Below are 17580 nucleotides of genomic sequence, written 5' to 3' on the forward strand. Positions count from 1 at the left end.
GGTCCGAGGGCGGCCCCTGCCCGGGTCCACAGGGGCCCAGCGGGGAAGCGGTGTGGGAGTGTGTGTGGCAGTGTGTGAGTGGATCTAGTGGGCCCTGCACGCACGGCAGGCTTTGATGAACACACTCATTATGCTAAAGAGCGCTCCATGCCTGGGCTTCCCTGTGCCTCCAGGAAAGGTTAATGCCGGAGTGGTTCAACAGCACAGCCACAGGCTACATGAGGGAGAGTGGTAATAGAACCAGTGCCTAAGACAGTAGTAGTAATAGACTGTCATACATCAAATACAATACCTCAGGCTTAGAACACAGACCTGTGTTGGTGGCCATTGAACTGTTGCTAACAGGTTATTGAAATTGGGTGAAAGTGTAACTGCTTTTGAGTGTACAAAGGCAAAGACAACGGGAAAATCTCTATCTCGCTATAATCACCTCTCTCTTTCTCTCTCTCTCTCTCTCTCTCTGAGGCAGAGATTAGTGTGTAATTACATGGGAGATCAGTAAAAAGAGAGAGAAGAAAAGGAACAGTATATTTTAACTAGGCAGAGGGAGGTAGTGTGTGGTGTCGTCACGGACCGACTGATTGTCTTACTTTTAATCCTCGACCTCATTATCACCTCTTGGTCAGGCTGCAGTCAGTAAATGAATCTATCTGCCGACGTGTCAAATCTTCACACTTTCTCCCTCATAATCACACAGAGGTGCCAATACAGCCCGGCCCCAGCATTCATTACATTCAGCAACCAAATCCCTTCATTTCATAATAAAAAAAACAATATGCCATTATTTTGTTGCTAATTAAACCTGATCAAATATGTATGTCTTCTTTAAGGTCAACCCGATGACAAATGTAATTGATATCCTCTGAAGAATGAGAGAAAGACTGAAAGAAAGAAAGTAGGGCAGTGTCTGTTGTGATTTCTATGGGGGAGGAAGGGAGGAAGGGAGGGAGGAAGGGAGGAAGGGAGGAAGGGAGTGGTGGGATGCTTCTTCCATTCATTGTAACTTAGTAGCCTCCCGTGCCAGTCCTGATGGCTGCTGAAAGACACTAATACAGTAACTGAGAGACTGTGAATATATATGATTTGGAAGAGTCATAAATGTATGTGCAGTTCAACTGTGACACTCGTAAAACTGGGGGTTTAGTGGGAATGTGTGTCAGGCTGTGTTTTTGAGTTGGGCCTGCTGTGAACCTTCATGTGTCTTGGCGTTGGCTTTACACAGGCCCAAATGTTCTATCCTGCACAGACAGTGTTCTCTGCCTTACACCCGCTATTGAACACTGTTCATACACTCGGAAGGAAATGGCTCCATGATAAGTTGCATTCTACTTGCAATGGACATGAGCCCATTGGACAAATCCAACAAAATATACGCTACCTTGAAAAACTATAATCATGCATTATTCAATTGGCAAGGATAGTGTGTAATAGAGAGATCCTAAACCCATTCCCTCCTGTAAATTATTCATTGAATTCAAATAACAGATGGTATAATTTTCTTAAAATATCTCAATCATTTTTCACATGGGCTTAAAATGGTATAAAACAATATATTTGATGTCTTTGTATACATTATTTTTGTCCTGTGTATTAATATATATAGCCATATAATGTAATTGATTGATATTAACAGTTTGGGAATTGAGATTTAACCCAATGATTCAAAAATACGCAGTGTGGTTAAACCTGTACCTTCAATGTATGGCTACAGTAGCATTCAAATATGCTTAAAACATATACACTGTAAAAAAAATAAAAAATAAAACATATGCAATGCAAGGAACATTTTAGTACTCTCCCAAATTTCTCTTTGTACTGCAGCAATCCTTGCAGATCATGTAGCCTAAACGAACCTTTGGATAATAGTTCGCTAAATGTTGAACTAAAGTCAGAGTAAATATGATATATTAGTACAAATGGGATTATTAGGAGACTGTGTGTCATCACTCCGACAGATACATGATGTCAAACTACCCAAGCAAATTCAATTACCCACGCCATTACTCCCTACTGCTAGTGGAGACGTATTGGTCATGTTAAATATTGATGGGAACATAGATGCCACATTTGTTCATCTCCAAAGGTGAACACATCTATTTAAGGTAATCACAGATGCTAAATATGAGGCAAGTCCATTTACTGTATCAAGTGGCTGAAAAAAGAAGAAGAAAGAGTCTATTGCAATACAAAGGTTCTAGCCATGTTTTTAATGGACCGAAGTTTAGTATTGTATAGAGCTTTCTGTCTTGGTGAGTATTTCTGTTCATAGATGTCACACAATCAGAGGTTTTGAATGTCACTTTTTCTCATATTGCTAAATGAATGATCAACTTCAGAACCATCCCTAGTATGATTTAACTATATACTTTGACAGAACCTACTGTATACATTGACCAATCAAACAATCTAAAAGTCCCCCTGTACCAATGCAAAATCCATTTGACTCATACATATGTTTGATAAGTAAACAAAATAAATCAAGTTAGATATGGGCTAAAGTAAGAGGAGAGAGAGAGAGGGAAATGTAGCATCACTTTATACCAGTGCTAACCATATACCAGTTAGAAGTGGCAGCTTCACAGGTACTGACAGTCAACAGGGAGGGAGGAGTTAACAGGAAGTGTTGGTTAAAACCCAACAATACATACCTGCTGTTAAAGCGTTCAGGGTGTCTCTCCCTCATCATGTGGAACCGATGTGCAATGGAAGCATCCTTAATAAGGGAGAGAAAATAACATGGATTCAGCAATGACTTTGATTTTGATACTCATTTATACAGTGGAAAAGGCCTATTATCCATTGACTATATAAATAAGGGGTATACATATATTAGGGGTATATAACTATATAAATATTTTCATTTTTAAATAAGCTACAAGACTAAAAGGGTTTAAATATTGTAATTTCAATTAATTAATTTATGAGATATAAAGATGTAGCAAAATACAGGCAAGATGTTAGTACTAAAAACAATACAATGGCTTTTTAACACCAATTAAAGTCAACTTCTTCCCCTCTGCTGATAAGCATCTCAGCCAACTTTCTATTGCACCCAAAAAACGACACATATGCCCAATGCATATTGATATGCCTAAACAGAACCAGGGTGTTTTGAATTCCTGGCCAACTGGAAGGCGGGCGGTGTCTTAGGTTTGAGCCAGGGATGAGGGTATTGACAGAGAGCTTGACGAACAGCACGCCGTCTTTCCACACAGGCTAATTAATTAAACACACATCGCTAGTAATCACAGCTCCCAACGTACAGGATGCTGCCGGCTCCCCTGGCAACCAACTTGTTTTCTCTCTCTCTCTCTCTCTCTCTCTCTCTCTCTCTCTCTCTCTCTCTCTCTCTCTCTCTCTCTCTCTCTCTCTCTCTCTCTCTCTCTCTCTCTCTCTCTCTCTCTCTCTCTCTCTCTCTCTCTCTCTCTCTCTCTCTCTCTCTCTCTCTCTCTCTCTCTCTCTCTCTCTCTCTCTCTGGGCTAGAAGTGCACCACATCTGTAGACTCACTGGCAGTGGTGTTTGGGTGCATGCATGTGTGATGAGAATGACAGACTGTGAGATTGACAGCTACTCCAGTAATCAAGAGAATCTAAGGAAAGAAAATCTGTGCCTGTTTGTTGAAAATTCAGTGTATTCTGTGAAATGCTACCAAAAAAGTAGACTACCCTTGGGCCATTTGAAGATGCAACCTCACTAGAATTTACCATGGTCTTTGTGAGTCACGATGATTGCCAAGTAAAAACAACAACAACTGACGAATAGTCTTTAACCACAAAAAGGGGGGAAACTTCAGGAAACTTTTGGGGTTTGTTCCTATCCCCCCACTTGAGAAATCTGTTTTGACCCGCTCCTTCTTGAGTGGCTCTATTGAAACGCCAGCCACAGGGAGGACCCCCTGCTAGCTCTCAGTACAAGATGTAGGAGAAGCCAAAAAAAATCAATGCCGTTTTTCTTGATGTCTTTTCAAGACGCTGTTAAATAAAGACCAAAGAATTTCCAAGATCCCCGCAGACTCTATTTATCTTCAACACAAGCCAGAAAAGGTGAGATGATGGATATATCTGAAAGATTGTAACTTGATTTTCTTACAAACAGGACAATAACTGAAAACAAGAGAGCGAAACGAAGGAGGGGTTGTTTCCCCTTTGGTTTGAAATCTGTGAAAATATACTGTAGCTCAGAAACCAGTGAGCAACCACTTCAAGTAACCTCCAAATTGAAGAGGGTACACTATAACCCTGTATACAGTATGTCAAATCAAATCAAATCGAATTTTATTGGTCATGTACACATATTTTGCAGATGTTATCGCGGGTGTAGCGAAACGCTTATTTTCCTAGCTCCAAAAGTGCAGTAATACCTAACAATACAAAACAATACATGATAATCCCAAAAAAATTTAAGAAAGGAATTAAGAAATATATAAATATTAGAACGAGCAATGTCAGTGTCCGGTGTGTATAGACATTGGTGTGTATAGACATTATGGACAGTATATGAATAGAAAAGGTGTGTACAGCAGTAGTTATAAAGGATGAGCCTTGACTAGAATACAGTATATACATAAGAAGTGGGTAAAACAGTATGTAAACATTATTAAAGTGACCAGTGTTTAATGACTATGTACATAGGGCAGCAGTCTCTAAGGTGCAGCGTTGAGTACCGGGTGTTAGCCGGCTAGTAACAGTGACTAAAGTTCAGGGCAGGGTACTGGGCAGAGGCCGGCTAGTGGTGACTATTTAACAGTCTGATGGCCTGGAGATACAAGTTGTTTCTCTGTCCCAGCTTTGATGCACCTGTACTGTCTCCGCCTTCTAGATGGTAGCGGGGTGAACAGGCCGTGGCTCGGGAGGCTGAGGTCCTTGATGATCTTCTTGGCCTTCCTGTGACACCGGGAGCTGTAGATGTCCTGGAGGGCAGGCAGTGTGCCACCAGTGATGCGTTGGGCTGATCGCACCACCCTCTGGAGAGTCCTGCAGTTGAGGACGATGCAGTTGCCATACCAGGCGGTGATACAGCCCGACAGTTTGCTCTCAATGGTGCATCTGTAGAAGTTCCTATCCTTCCTATTGAAGTTCCTGTCAGTTTCTATTGTAACTAGATGGACTGCTTCTGCATATGTGATGTAATGTATGTGCTACTACATTCTACTAAAGCTAATGTAGAGCAAGTTCATATGTACATTAAGAGGACATTAGCAGTAGATCATCTGAACTGATGATACAAACATCTTCCACCTCAATCCCCAAACAGCAGTAGGGCAATGGAGTCTCACTCTCCCTCTCACTCATCTTGGGGCCGCCTTCAAATAATTACCATTGTAAAACTCTGGCACCCAAATTAATACAGGACATGTGTAATGTAATATGCCCTCATAGCTCAAAGTTTAGTCCAATTATGAGTGGTGTTCAGGCAACTGATGACTCTCCTTCACAGGGAGAGTAATGACTTTGACATGCGAGCCCGGGTCATTAGGCGAATTGACTGCATCATCTTAGGACCTCCTCTGTGATTAGGTCTGTCCCTCAGCACACTAAGCCCTGATTGAGATCATTACACTTCACGTCACTTTAACGTCTTCATAACGGGATGGCGCCATTAATTCCATTCAACTGGATGGAATGGCTAGATTGGAAGGATAGGAACAGGAGGTGTGCTAAAATGGTTGACGATGTGGTCGGATGATGGTCTATTGGGAAGATTTTATGACTTGGCATTTGGTGTAAATCTTGTAAAAATGGAAGAGGAAGTTGTAGGTGATCCTAGTACTTTGTGAAGTTTGACAGGAATGGTGGGTTTAAAAATACGTTTTGAAATATACTGTCCCCATCCAACACTGTTACCCATTCATTCACCAACCCCAGGGCTTGTACAAGTTCAAACAGACGCCTTTCGGTTTGTGCAATGCCCCAGCCACCTTCAACGCCTGATGCAATGGCAGGTTGATGCTTATTGTCATGAATCTTGCCCTGGAGGCAGAAATGAGCTATTTCCGCTGGATGGGCCAGTTGCAAAATTGGCTGTATTGTAAAGATTCAGGAAAACAAAAATGATATTTTTGGTCTTAATTTAAGGCTAGGGTTAGGAGTTTAGGGTTAGCAGTGTGTTTGGTTAAGGTTAGGGTTAGGTTTCAAATCCGATTTTATGACTTTGTGGCTGTGCCAGCTAGTAACCATTCTGCAGAGCTGCCTCCAGTGCAAGATTCATGACAATAAATGCCAACCTGTGATGCAATGCTTAGAATTTTTAAGATAAAAAGATATGTACACTCAGTACATGAAATGCTTTAAATCCAAGAATAAGATGCTTATGATTACACTTTTCTGTTGCTCGACATACTGAAACCTTTTGGTTACTACTGATCTTCAGAGTTTGACTCTACAGAAATGTAATTACAGAAACAATCTTTCTTCATCTGCATAATCTCTGAGGTAATTATTAGCTTGACTTGTTTTGTAATCTTTATTGTATTCAGTGTTTTCTTCCAACGGAAAACAAAATCTGATGTGAAATGTGACACAAAATATATCACACTCAATTCCATCGAGGGCTCAGAATCTTCCTAATCCTGGGCAAACAACTTCATTTGTCAACACTTTCGTTAGATACTAATCCCACTGTTAGAAGGCCATGAAAATAGTGTTATAGCAATGAAGTCTATTGGTTGCAATGGCTTAAAGTAATACTTCTGCTAAGGCTGCTACCCTTGTTTGGTTGAAGGGTATTGCAATATCTGACATACATTCAGAAAACATGTTTTGCCTCAAGCCATGACGGATATTGTGGAATTATGAGAGAAATTATCTTTATTTATTCCCATGCTTACAACCCCTTCGTCTGTTAAGTGGACCTACCTTCGTCATTACGGGACAAAGCCAGAGCATTTATTTGACTAACATTTGTAAAGACATGCATCACTCATTTCCCCGTCATGTTCGAATGTCACAACACCAAGATGCCACCGTCTCCCAACCTGCAAATGTAAATTACCATATTTCCCCTGACATTTATCAGTAATGACCCACATGAGCTGGGTGTAATCATTGTCATTATGTTGAAGATGGACAGAGATGGGCCTGACTCTGCTGTTGATGAGTTTAAAGGTGCGTAACACCACACAGATGCACACAATGCAACATATTTTTCAATCAGAGGTGGTTAAAGCTTAAGCACATCTCAATAAAGGCTTATTAACTAGCATCTGATCAAAATGAGTAAGACTACTCAGAAGAACATATGATTATATGTTGCTGCTTTAAATTCGGTATACAGTATTTATCCAGTTGAGGCCTTTATATAGAGTATTCGACTGAAATGGATGATCCACGATAAGCACGAATTTGTCAGTCTTGTTGTTTTAGGTGAGCGCCTTAGATTAAACATGGCCCTCTCCTATTGACTAGTCCAGTTTGTTGACCCACTGTTCTTGCTTAAAGGGATAGTTAATCCATTTTAGATATTTAGATATGCGTTTTACTTATCTTGAAAGCCATCTATGGACAAGGAGTGACTGCAATCCACACTTTAGTTTTGTTAAATAGCAACTGCCAAGATTTGCTAATGTTAGGAAACAACTATTTCAAATAGCTGAACTATCCCTTTAATGTGACATATACTCTGTAAATTAGTGTAAGTAACTCACCACCCCAATAGAGAAATAGTTGTTGACGATGCTGTAAGGCACAGGGTCTCCCCTCTCTTCTTTGTCCGTGGGTGTGACGTCAATCTTCCAGCGGTCCAACAACACCTCAGAGCTGTTCTCAATGTCCCTGAGGATGTTTAGAATGCTCTCTCCCTCATAACCTAACACACAAACAACATAGGATAGCTTATGTTATAGATAATACCCCAGAACATAAGATAAAACGCATAATAGTATAAGCCATAAGTATTTTAATATAACATTATTCTCTGGAATTTTATGTATTCTAACTATTTATTCCTACTGATTTATTCCTACATGAAAACATAGGTAAAATATACACTCAAAGGAGAAAATGAATAAATGGTGAAATCTAAATTCAATATCATGAATCACATAATTGGACAAAAAATAGAGGCCACACATTTATGTTTCCTTTATTTAAGAGGAATAATATATTTCATTTTTTTTTAAATGGCACACTTTGGGTCAGTAAATTGCCATTAAACATACCTCCTCCCCATCGCAGACACCTTGCCAGGTCATTTCCTGTTCCAAGGGGAAGTACACACACAGGGGGGTTCCTGTCCAGGTTGGCCTTATCTACACAAGAGGTACAACAAAAACATAATGACATCATACTGAATTATTATTATTATGCCATTTAGCAGACGCTTCTTACAGTCATGCGTATACATTATACGTACAGGTGGTCCTAGGAATTGAACCTACTATCGTGGCGTTGCAAGCTCCATGCTCTACCAACTGAGCTACAGAGGACCACACCCCCACATTCTGACCACAACAACAAAACTGAACACGGATCCACTTGAATATACTGTATTTTATTTTATTATTTAACTTTGATTTGCCCAGGTCTCTGAGTAAAAAAAAAAATCTCTATCCAAGTGCAGCACGGTCATTTGTCCATTACTTAAATCTAAACATAAGTACACAGTGCAGCTCTGACATCTGTGCAACAACAGATAGACCTTGACGCGATGTGAATGTCCAGTCTCGCAGGCTATTTCAGGAGAAGCATTCATTCTGTCCATGTTATTACTTATCTTTGTTTTGATTGATAAAAAAATTGAGGCAATTTTTTAAAGGCAGAAAAAGGAATAAGTCTTCAAGAAAAAATAGACTTCAGGCAGGCTATTTCTCAAATGACGACTAATATGTCAATTTTGAACTCACATAATCATCCTGTTTTATCTTCATTGAATACGCAGGCTTGGATGTAATGAACATGTTTATATATAAATCATAAAAGATTATTTGATGATTTCTTGCAAAATCACGAGAGCACTGTTTATTTCACCAAAGTAATACAAATTAATAATAATTGAAACGCACATCAAATGTCACTGTACAGCACAAATGTACTGTTTTTGAAGAGAACACAATCAAATGTTAAGGAAAGGGGGAAACTGTTATAATGCAGAAGTTAGTGGAAGTGCACACTCACCTATAAAATCCAGAATCCAACCGACTGTCCCATCCCCACCACAAGCTAACACTCTGAAATCTGGAACCTCTCGGAAGAAATTCAACCTTGAACGCAACAAAGAAATCATACACACAATATCAATCATGTAAAGCATGAAATAATCCCCTTTTAGAGAGAAACATATTATTTTCTTGATCTACTATAAATTCATTACAAATCTTTAGACATTCTGTCCTGAAAACTGTTACTATTTTGCCCAATAGTAAATTGAACTCAAGGCCTTATTCAAAGCTAAGTGTTTGATCTCCATACTTATCCTTATTTTATCTCACATCTATATTGTAACTCTGCTGCACTGGAGCGGCTCTGCAAAGGCCCCTGTAATCTCACAAAATAACACATATCACATTGACAATTATTCCTTCAGCCAGCTAGTCTTTTCAGAGGCTAATCGGATCAAGATGGCCAATGTTCAGTCCAACTTCTTCCGTTCCTTCACAATAACAAAGCCCTAACTGAATGAGGGAGCCTCCAAGCCTCGTATGGCGGATAAATGATTCGCTCAATTACTCTCCAACTGGGACCGCAAACCGTATTAGGTGCAAAACAGACGGCCGCGAACATGAAAGGCAACTTTGGGGATATTTAAATACCAAGAAACAAACACTTAATTTGGGCTAATTGCTTTAGCGCTAGCGCTAATTGACAGCAGTGTGTGCGGCTGCCTCGGCCTACTAGTGGCCACGGTGACCAGTCACCTTGTTAATGCCAACCGCATTACATACACTTCACCAAATATTAACAAGGTTACACCCGGGCAAAGTCATCTGGAATGTTCCCAGCTAAAGATAGAGAGGGGCTTCTTCTGAGTGCAACAAGTCTCTTAGAGCCTCGTCAATAAACATGGCCTTCCCAGCCAACAAAGCTCCAAACACAGAGAATCAATAGTGAAGACACAATATGGCCGACAAGGTCAATTTCAAATCTTACAACTGTGTAAGACAGATCTATGGAGTAAAGCCATTATGTACACCTTAATTTGCCCCTCTGGGCCTCCGTGATTATGAACACAAACTAAACCTTCTACAAAAGTTTATATTGGACTTTTCCTCTTCGCAAGCCATTTACATTCTGCTTTCAAAAACTAATCAAAGTCCAGCAACATCAGAGCACGAAAGTGATGCGTTCTTGCATTTCAGAATGTTCTGAAATTGGTGTGTCTAAACCAAAAGGGACGGAACCTTGTGCATCGAAATGATCTGCTCATCTTCTTAATCATAGACATGGATGGTCCACAGCCCCATACCCATGCCTGTGCAGCCTACAGCGGTATGCGTGATCACACATCAGCATGCCTTGCGTCACTCACAATGTATCGCTATTCCCACACACTGTAACCAATACTAGACTCAAGCACAGTGTTGTTGTCTCACTGTTTGTGATGTCTAATCTCACCTTTCAATCACGTCTGCATATGAATCCTGATTGAGTGAAACGCTCAAATTGAGAGACCTCCCTTGCATGAGATGTTGGATATTATGACTGGGCAACAGCGGAATACATTAGGGGTTTGTAAACAGTCGCTCATCCACCACTCTGATTCCACATGTAACTTGAGGGTAATAATGATAGTTGAATCATGACTGCAGAGTGTTCTGTGCACTTTAGGTGATGTTACGGAGTCTGTGTGAGATGATTAGAGCAGAACTTACCCAGGCATGGGTCCGTTCTTGGCCAGGTTGTATACCTGCCGAGGGTTTAAGAGGTACTGGAATTTTCTGTAGATCCTGGAGGAGAGGAGAGGAGGAGAAAAGAGGAGGAACAAGAAGAAGACAGAAGAAGAAATTGTGACAACCAGCAATACAGTGTTGAGTTGACCCACAGAAACCTACTGAAGCATCTCCCCCTTACAGCTACCACAAAACATCTGGACCACGAAGAAAAGTCCAAATGCAAACACTTAATTGAAATGTGATCAACTGAACCCTACACTGTCTGTATGCCATTTTGCTACAGTATGATTGACAGCTTCAATGCCCTGTCACAGTGTCATTGTCAGCAACTGGGAGGGCTATAGGAAGAAGTCATTAGAAAGACTAATTCATTTTAATTTCAATTTCATTATATCAACTGGCTCAAGTCATATTTTGATCTCATCATTTAAACAAATGAGGACTGGAGTAATAAGGAGTAGAATGAATATATTCAGTAATAACCCAATTAGGCCCTGGGTTAAAGAAGGAGGCCTACATCTATATACTGCCAACCAGGGATGTGACAGTCAATGATAGTGCCATCTAAGAACCTCTGCTGAATCAGGCAGGAGTCCGTAGGTAAATGTTATGGTGTTTCTATTTGACTAACTAAGCCATGAGCACTCTGTGTGCAGCCAGGGGCTATGCAGCTCTTTTATTGAAGAGAAGTTCTGAGAATCCCTTTTTACAGAGAGGTAGAGTGTAGGGAGAGAGTGTGCTTACCTGTCTCCCTGCTTCCCTCCACTCTTTGGATTCACAAACACTAGCAGAGGATGAGTTCCCTCTATTGTTGTGATCTATGCAAAATATATCAAAACAGAAAGAGATTTCAGTCCAATTGCTTATAATGTAGTAGGCTGATCTTACGTTAGAGTATAGCGTAAAATCATTATTATAAACTGTGAATAAAAAATATTAATATTTATTTTAAAAAATGCCTGGCTGCTTCCCCCTGGTCCCTCTTGTTACTGGTATCGACAATTAAAAGTTAAAACATTTCTCATATGAACAACAGACATACAACACCCAACAAAATCCCAGGAAATCAACTGAACAACTAAATCCCTCCTAATTGAAGTTATAACCATCACCATCTCCTGATTGGGAGAAGCAGTTTGAGTCTTGAGTGACTCGGAGGCCATCCGTAGGGACCAGCCTCCCCATCGCTACCTCTGGTAGAGTGGATAGAGAGAAGCAGTAGGCCTCTACCACGCTGGAGGCAGCCAGGGCTGAGGCATAAACAAAACAAGCCCTAATCGCAGGCTGTAGCCTACAAGTTCCTGCCGCTCAGTGGCGGGCGGCGGCGACAGTGCGCCCGTGCAGCTCCCTGACACAGATGAAGCTCTTAACTCTCCCTGTCTGCTATCCCAGCAGGCCGAGCGGTGGATTAATGAGCTCCCTGTCCAGCCAGGAGTGATCCATTACTTCCTCTAATTATAAATAATAATCCTGATTATTACACTGGTTAGCCAGAGAGGGCAGAGATGGATGTGGCGGGGAGATGATTCAGGTTGATTGTCACCGGTTGTCTGTCTGTTAGATATTAGGGAGGATTTGGATGGAGCTGGTTCTTGTTTTGTTCACCAGTAGAATCTAATCTCATATTAATCCCACCAGTGTCATTTCATATTATCCTGCACCCATCAAAATAAAAATTGTGGTTAGATTAGAAATGTCAATTTACAGTACACATTCTTCACTCAATTCTACTAAATGTTACCCTGATGCTTCTTTTGAAGAAAAATAAAAAGGTTTGGATTGTCACCTGTAGTCCTTGGCCATCCACCGTGACTGAGTTGGCTCTCTGCATCTTCCCTCTGCCTCCTGATTGGCTGGATCTGGAATCTTTCCTCACCGTAGACTGTCTTTCCTGGGGGTCAAAGTGCACAGACACAGTAGAAATGGGCATCTTGAAAACAATCTAATACACGTTATCAAAAAGATCAACAATTTAAAAAATTGACATTGCCTCTATAAATATGGGAAACTGTGATCTATGTATGAGGAAATAATATATTTTCATAAAGCTATCCTGTGGTAAATTTGTATATAAGCAGAATATGGTATCGTTTTGAAAGTTAAACTCACCAGTACGACAGGACAGATTGTGTTGGGGGGCAGGATATGGTCCTTCAGCGGTCCACAGTCACACTCAGGTTTCACATGGGAGGCACACTTATTATGAAGCTGGATGAGGGGAAGCAGTCAATTACAACCGTATTAGTATTAGGGTGAAATTCAAGATCGTAACATACTATTCAATGTTACATTTCATTTGATTGTAATCTGTAATTAGATTTTACAGTTCAACAAAATTCAGTTTCTTTTAAATGTATGGGGGCCATAAAATATAACGTTCAGTTTGTATCAGCTATTTAGATACACATTTTTTTAGCTAAACACCATGTGCTATTGAGTAATAAGCAAAGAGCATGTTGTGTGATTTACAAAAACACAACCGGGTTTATTTAAAAAAGACTGATAACAAAACACATTTTTACTGTGGTTTATTTTCTATTAGCAGAATACTGGAAATAACTGTTACTTGGTGTAAATTGGTAAAGTGAGAGGACTCAGATAAAAGGTGCAAAAAAGAAATCATAAACAGCAAGAAACTGTGGAAAATAATGAGGAGGCTGATTCTCCTGGGGAGGGGGGGGGGGGGGGCGTACCGTGATTTGGCACCACACACAGTGAAGCCCAGTCAGACCCTGGTAACACTTAATGGTTTTGTGACACTTGTCACACTTGGTCGGGCAGTTCCCCTCCACCCAGAAATGGTGCATCACCTGTGGAGCGAGAAACAGAGAGAAACAGAGGAGAAAAGCATGACAGAAAACAAGTGAGAAATAACATAATAGCAAGAAAGAAAGAAAGAAAGAAAGAAAGAAAGAAAGAAAGAAAGAAAGAAAGAAAGAAAGAAAGAAAGAAAGAAAGAAAGAAAGAAAGAAAGAAAGAAAGAAAGAAAGAAAGAAAGAAAGAAAGAAAGAAAGAAAGAAAGAAAGAAAGAAAGAAAGAAAGAGAGAAATTTGAACAATACTGTTTGTGATTTGGGCATGTATTTAAACCAGACTAAATATTGTAATTAGCTATGCTTAGTAGCAGAATGAGTTGTTTAATTCCATTAGTGAGGAAGGAGCCCTGGGTCTAAGCTCCGTGGAGCATCGCTGATCCGAGCGTGCCGATTAGTAAACACTCCAATTGGACGCACCTCTGTGTTTTTCTTGGTCTTCACGTAGGTTTTGATGCACGACGGAGGAGCACGGGCCACACAGCGCTCATGGACTGTGTACTTGCAGACTGGGAGAGGTGGACCCCACATTTTGACCCAAAAAAATCACAAAAACAACTATGAATAGCAAACATTAAATTGAGGTTGGCGATAGGAATTTTCGAGTGGTGATTTGATGAAAAAGTGCAAGGAATAAACCTTTAATTAATGGTAAAAATGAGAGTAGACATGAGGAGACAACTGTTAATGTTACCATACTCACATGAGCAGCACAGCCCTTGCTTCCCCAGGCCTATCAGCATGTTCAGACACAGGTTACAGTAGGCCGGCTTGTTGAAATGCTTCAGTCTCCACACGTGCTGCCCATCGTCTTTCACATTCTAAAGGAAAGATTATTGATTGGTTTGATTGATTGATTGGTTACTTATTGACTGGTTGATGGTTGGGTGATTAGTTATATGGCATGACGCAACGTTTTGGAACTTTCAGATATAAATCGGCCATGTAAAACAAACATGTCTCTCTGACATGTACAATAAGGAATCACATCGGCTCTATTCATGGCATTTTTATCTGCAGCGTTCGACAACGTTTGGCAACTGAATGTGGCCCATGTGAAAGATTTGGATAACTTTTTACTGTTCTCCAAAGCCATCAACTTTAGTGGGGAGGATTGCCTGGGCTCTTCCCTTTAATCCTGTTTCATTAATCATGTCATCTGTTATGTCAATCACAGCAAAATGACAGTCTGATGTCACTGTAAGCCTGATGTCACATTAGCCTGTGATAAGTGATGACTCGTTCAAGATCATTGAAGACAAAGACAGTCAAAAACTGAACAGATGACTCCATCTAGTGGACAAAGAGAGCTAGGACATCAGTGGTACCATCTGAGGCAGTTATTGACAAGTTAGATGGTGGGAATGTCCACCAGACCTTGTACCTGATTCACACTATAGGGCCCACCCCAACCATACCGTGCTGGCTCAAATATTGTTTCCCAAATTGTAATTTCCAGCACGGTTCCAGCAACTATGGTGGATGAGGAACCAGGCTGGCCTAATACAGCTTGCCTTGGCTCGGTTTGGCCTGGTAGTGTGAATCAAGCTATGGTGTGTTTAAAGGCCCAGTGCAGACAAAATTCAGTTTTTCCTGTGTTTTGTATCATATTATACAACAGCTGATGAAACTAACACTGTAAAGGTCTGGATTCTTTAAATCTGTGTTATTTCCTGATAGTTGGGTCGTTCCACCAAAGTGTAACTTGGTCAATTTTCACCTACTTTTAACATTCTGTCATAAAGAGCACATGTTCAACTTCATTAAAAAAACACGTTTTCCCATCTCAAGAGGTTAAATAACAAAAATTACTGAAGTAAGTGCCTATTAAGTGCCAAATAAAGCAACAGAGTTGACTGTAACAGAGATGACTATTTCATCTTAAATCAGCCATTAATCCCTGCGTGGCACGGAGTTGGATGGAGTCATCTGTTCAGCTTGTTGTGTGCAACAGGGAGGGTCAATTGAATGCAAGTTTTACAAAACAATTACATATCTAAAACATTTCTAGCCTGTCTATCTATGGGTAACAGGGTTGATGTGTTATGTTCGACACGCTCAGTTTTCCACCAAAAAACACCAGAAAATTGCCAAAAATAGTAGAACCAGATCACCTGCTTTTGCACTATGATCTGACTATTATATGTTCAATGTTTCTTTAGAAAAAAATATTTTAAAAGGAGTAGTTTCGCCATATTAAAACAAGAGTTCAGTTCACGCAACAGGATTCTCCTGAACATGAGGGACATACGTAAATCAATCACTAATCACATGAAATCAATCATAATCTTCAGAGATGACTTTGTCAAAGCAACAAAAATAACTAGGGCTTTACAATAATGGTGTAACTTGGATACATTTTTTGATTAAGTAGATTGAAATCTTGGTACTTTAGCAAGCCTTTATTCATATTAAAAATATGGTTGCTGGTTGAAAATACAATCTACACAGGACCTTCTAATCAGCCGTTTTTGTATGAATGGAGTTTCGGCTTCCCTGGTGACATCACCAAGCGGTAAATAAGTTAATAGACCAATAACAAAGAGAGTTCCAAACCTGCCTGCCAATAATAGCTCGTTTTCAGTTTTCAGACAGTCCTAGCAAAATTCTTGCTTGAGAAATAGTTTTTGCTTAAAAGCTATTTTTGTTTCTTTTTTACCATTTTAATGAAAAAATATAACAGTAAGGTACTTAATTGTTACCAAGAAATGATTTGATATTGATATAAAAATGGCTGCATTGGGCCTTTAACTGGGCTTGAACTAAATCCTGCACACACTATGGCCTTCCAGGACCAGAATTGGACACCTCACAGCCATACATAGACATTCTCAATGGCTCTGGTCTAGAAAATCAGCCATTGAAAGTAACAACAGTGATGATGTTTAGGTAACACATTCTTGACTACTCACCGTCTCTAGGCCCAGTAGTACCAGCAGGGGGATGGTCGTGCTTCCTCCCTGGATCCACTCCTCTAGAGACACAGTGCCGTCATGGTCATAGTCGATCTCCTGCATCATCTCCTGCAGAATCTACTCACAACCAATCAGAGACAGTACAGTGGGATCTGTCAACACAGATTATATACAGTGGGGGAAAAAAGTATTTAGTCAGCCACCAATTGTGCAAGTTCTCCCACTTAAAAAGATGAGAGAGGCCTGTAATTTTCATCATAGGTACACGTCAACTATGACAGACAAATTGAGATTTTTTTTTCCAGAAAATCACATTGTAGGATTGTTAATGAATTTATTTGCAAATTATGGTGGAAAATAAGTATTTGGTCACCTACAAACAAGCAAGATTTCTGGCTCTCACAGACCTGTAACTTCTTCTTTAAGAGGCTCCTCTGTCCTCCACTCGTTATCTGTATTAATGGCACCTGTTTGAACTTGTTATCAGTATAAAAGACACCTGTCCACAACCCCAAACTCCACTATGGCCAAGACCAAAGAGCTGTCAAAGGACACCAGAAACAAAATTGTAGACCTGCACCAGGCTGGGAAGACTGCATCTGCAATAGGTAAGCAGCTTGGTTTGAAGAAATTAACTGTGGGAGCAATTATTAGGAAATGGAAGACATACAAGACCACTGATAATCTCTCTCGATCTGGGGCTCCACGCAAGATCTCACCCCGTGGGGTCAAAATGATCACAAGAACGGTGAGCAAAAATCCCAGAACCACACGGGGGGACCTAGTGAATGACCTGCAGAGAGCTGGGACCAAAGTAACAAAGCCTACCATCAGTAACACACTACGCCGCCAGGGACTCAAATCCTGCAGTGCCAGACGTGTCCCCCTGCTTAAGCCAGTACATGTCCAGGCCCGTCTGAAGTTTGCTAGAGTGTATTTGGATGATCCAGAAGAGGATTGGGAGAATGTCATATGGTCAGATGAAACCAAAATAGAACTTTTTGGTAAAAACTCAACTCGTCGTGTT

General features: G+C 40.4%; 1 protein-coding gene across 6 annotated transcripts in view; it reads right to left on the reverse strand.

Moving 5' to 3' along the window:
* LOC311119677 (diacylglycerol kinase beta-like) overlaps positions 1-17580 on the reverse strand; it is a 59040-nt gene that overhangs the window by 25671 nt on the left and 15789 nt on the right. For all 6 annotated transcript variants that reach the window (XM_084157772.1, XM_084157771.1, XM_084157773.1 and 3 more), the window contains 12 exons: positions 16551-16670; positions 14342-14459; positions 14059-14147; positions 13520-13636; positions 12936-13034; positions 12613-12717; positions 11571-11644; positions 10806-10880; positions 9112-9197; positions 8157-8246; positions 7644-7804; positions 2649-2713 (listed from right to left, as the gene is read on the reverse strand). In XM_084157772.1, coding sequence (XP_084013898.1) covers positions 2649-2713; positions 7644-7804; positions 8157-8246; positions 9112-9197; positions 10806-10880; positions 11571-11644; positions 12613-12717; positions 12936-13034; positions 13520-13636; positions 14059-14147; positions 14342-14459; positions 16551-16670 — 1199 coding nt within the window. The remainder of the gene's footprint in view (positions 1-2648; positions 2714-7643; positions 7805-8156; positions 8247-9111; positions 9198-10805; positions 10881-11570; positions 11645-12612; positions 12718-12935; positions 13035-13519; positions 13637-14058; positions 14148-14341; positions 14460-16550; positions 16671-17580) is intronic.

The sequence above is a fragment of the Coregonus lavaretus genome, assembly GCF_964263955.1.
Source record: "Coregonus lavaretus genome assembly, chromosome: 3".
Taxonomy (NCBI): Eukaryota; Metazoa; Chordata; class Actinopteri; order Salmoniformes; family Salmonidae; genus Coregonus; species Coregonus lavaretus.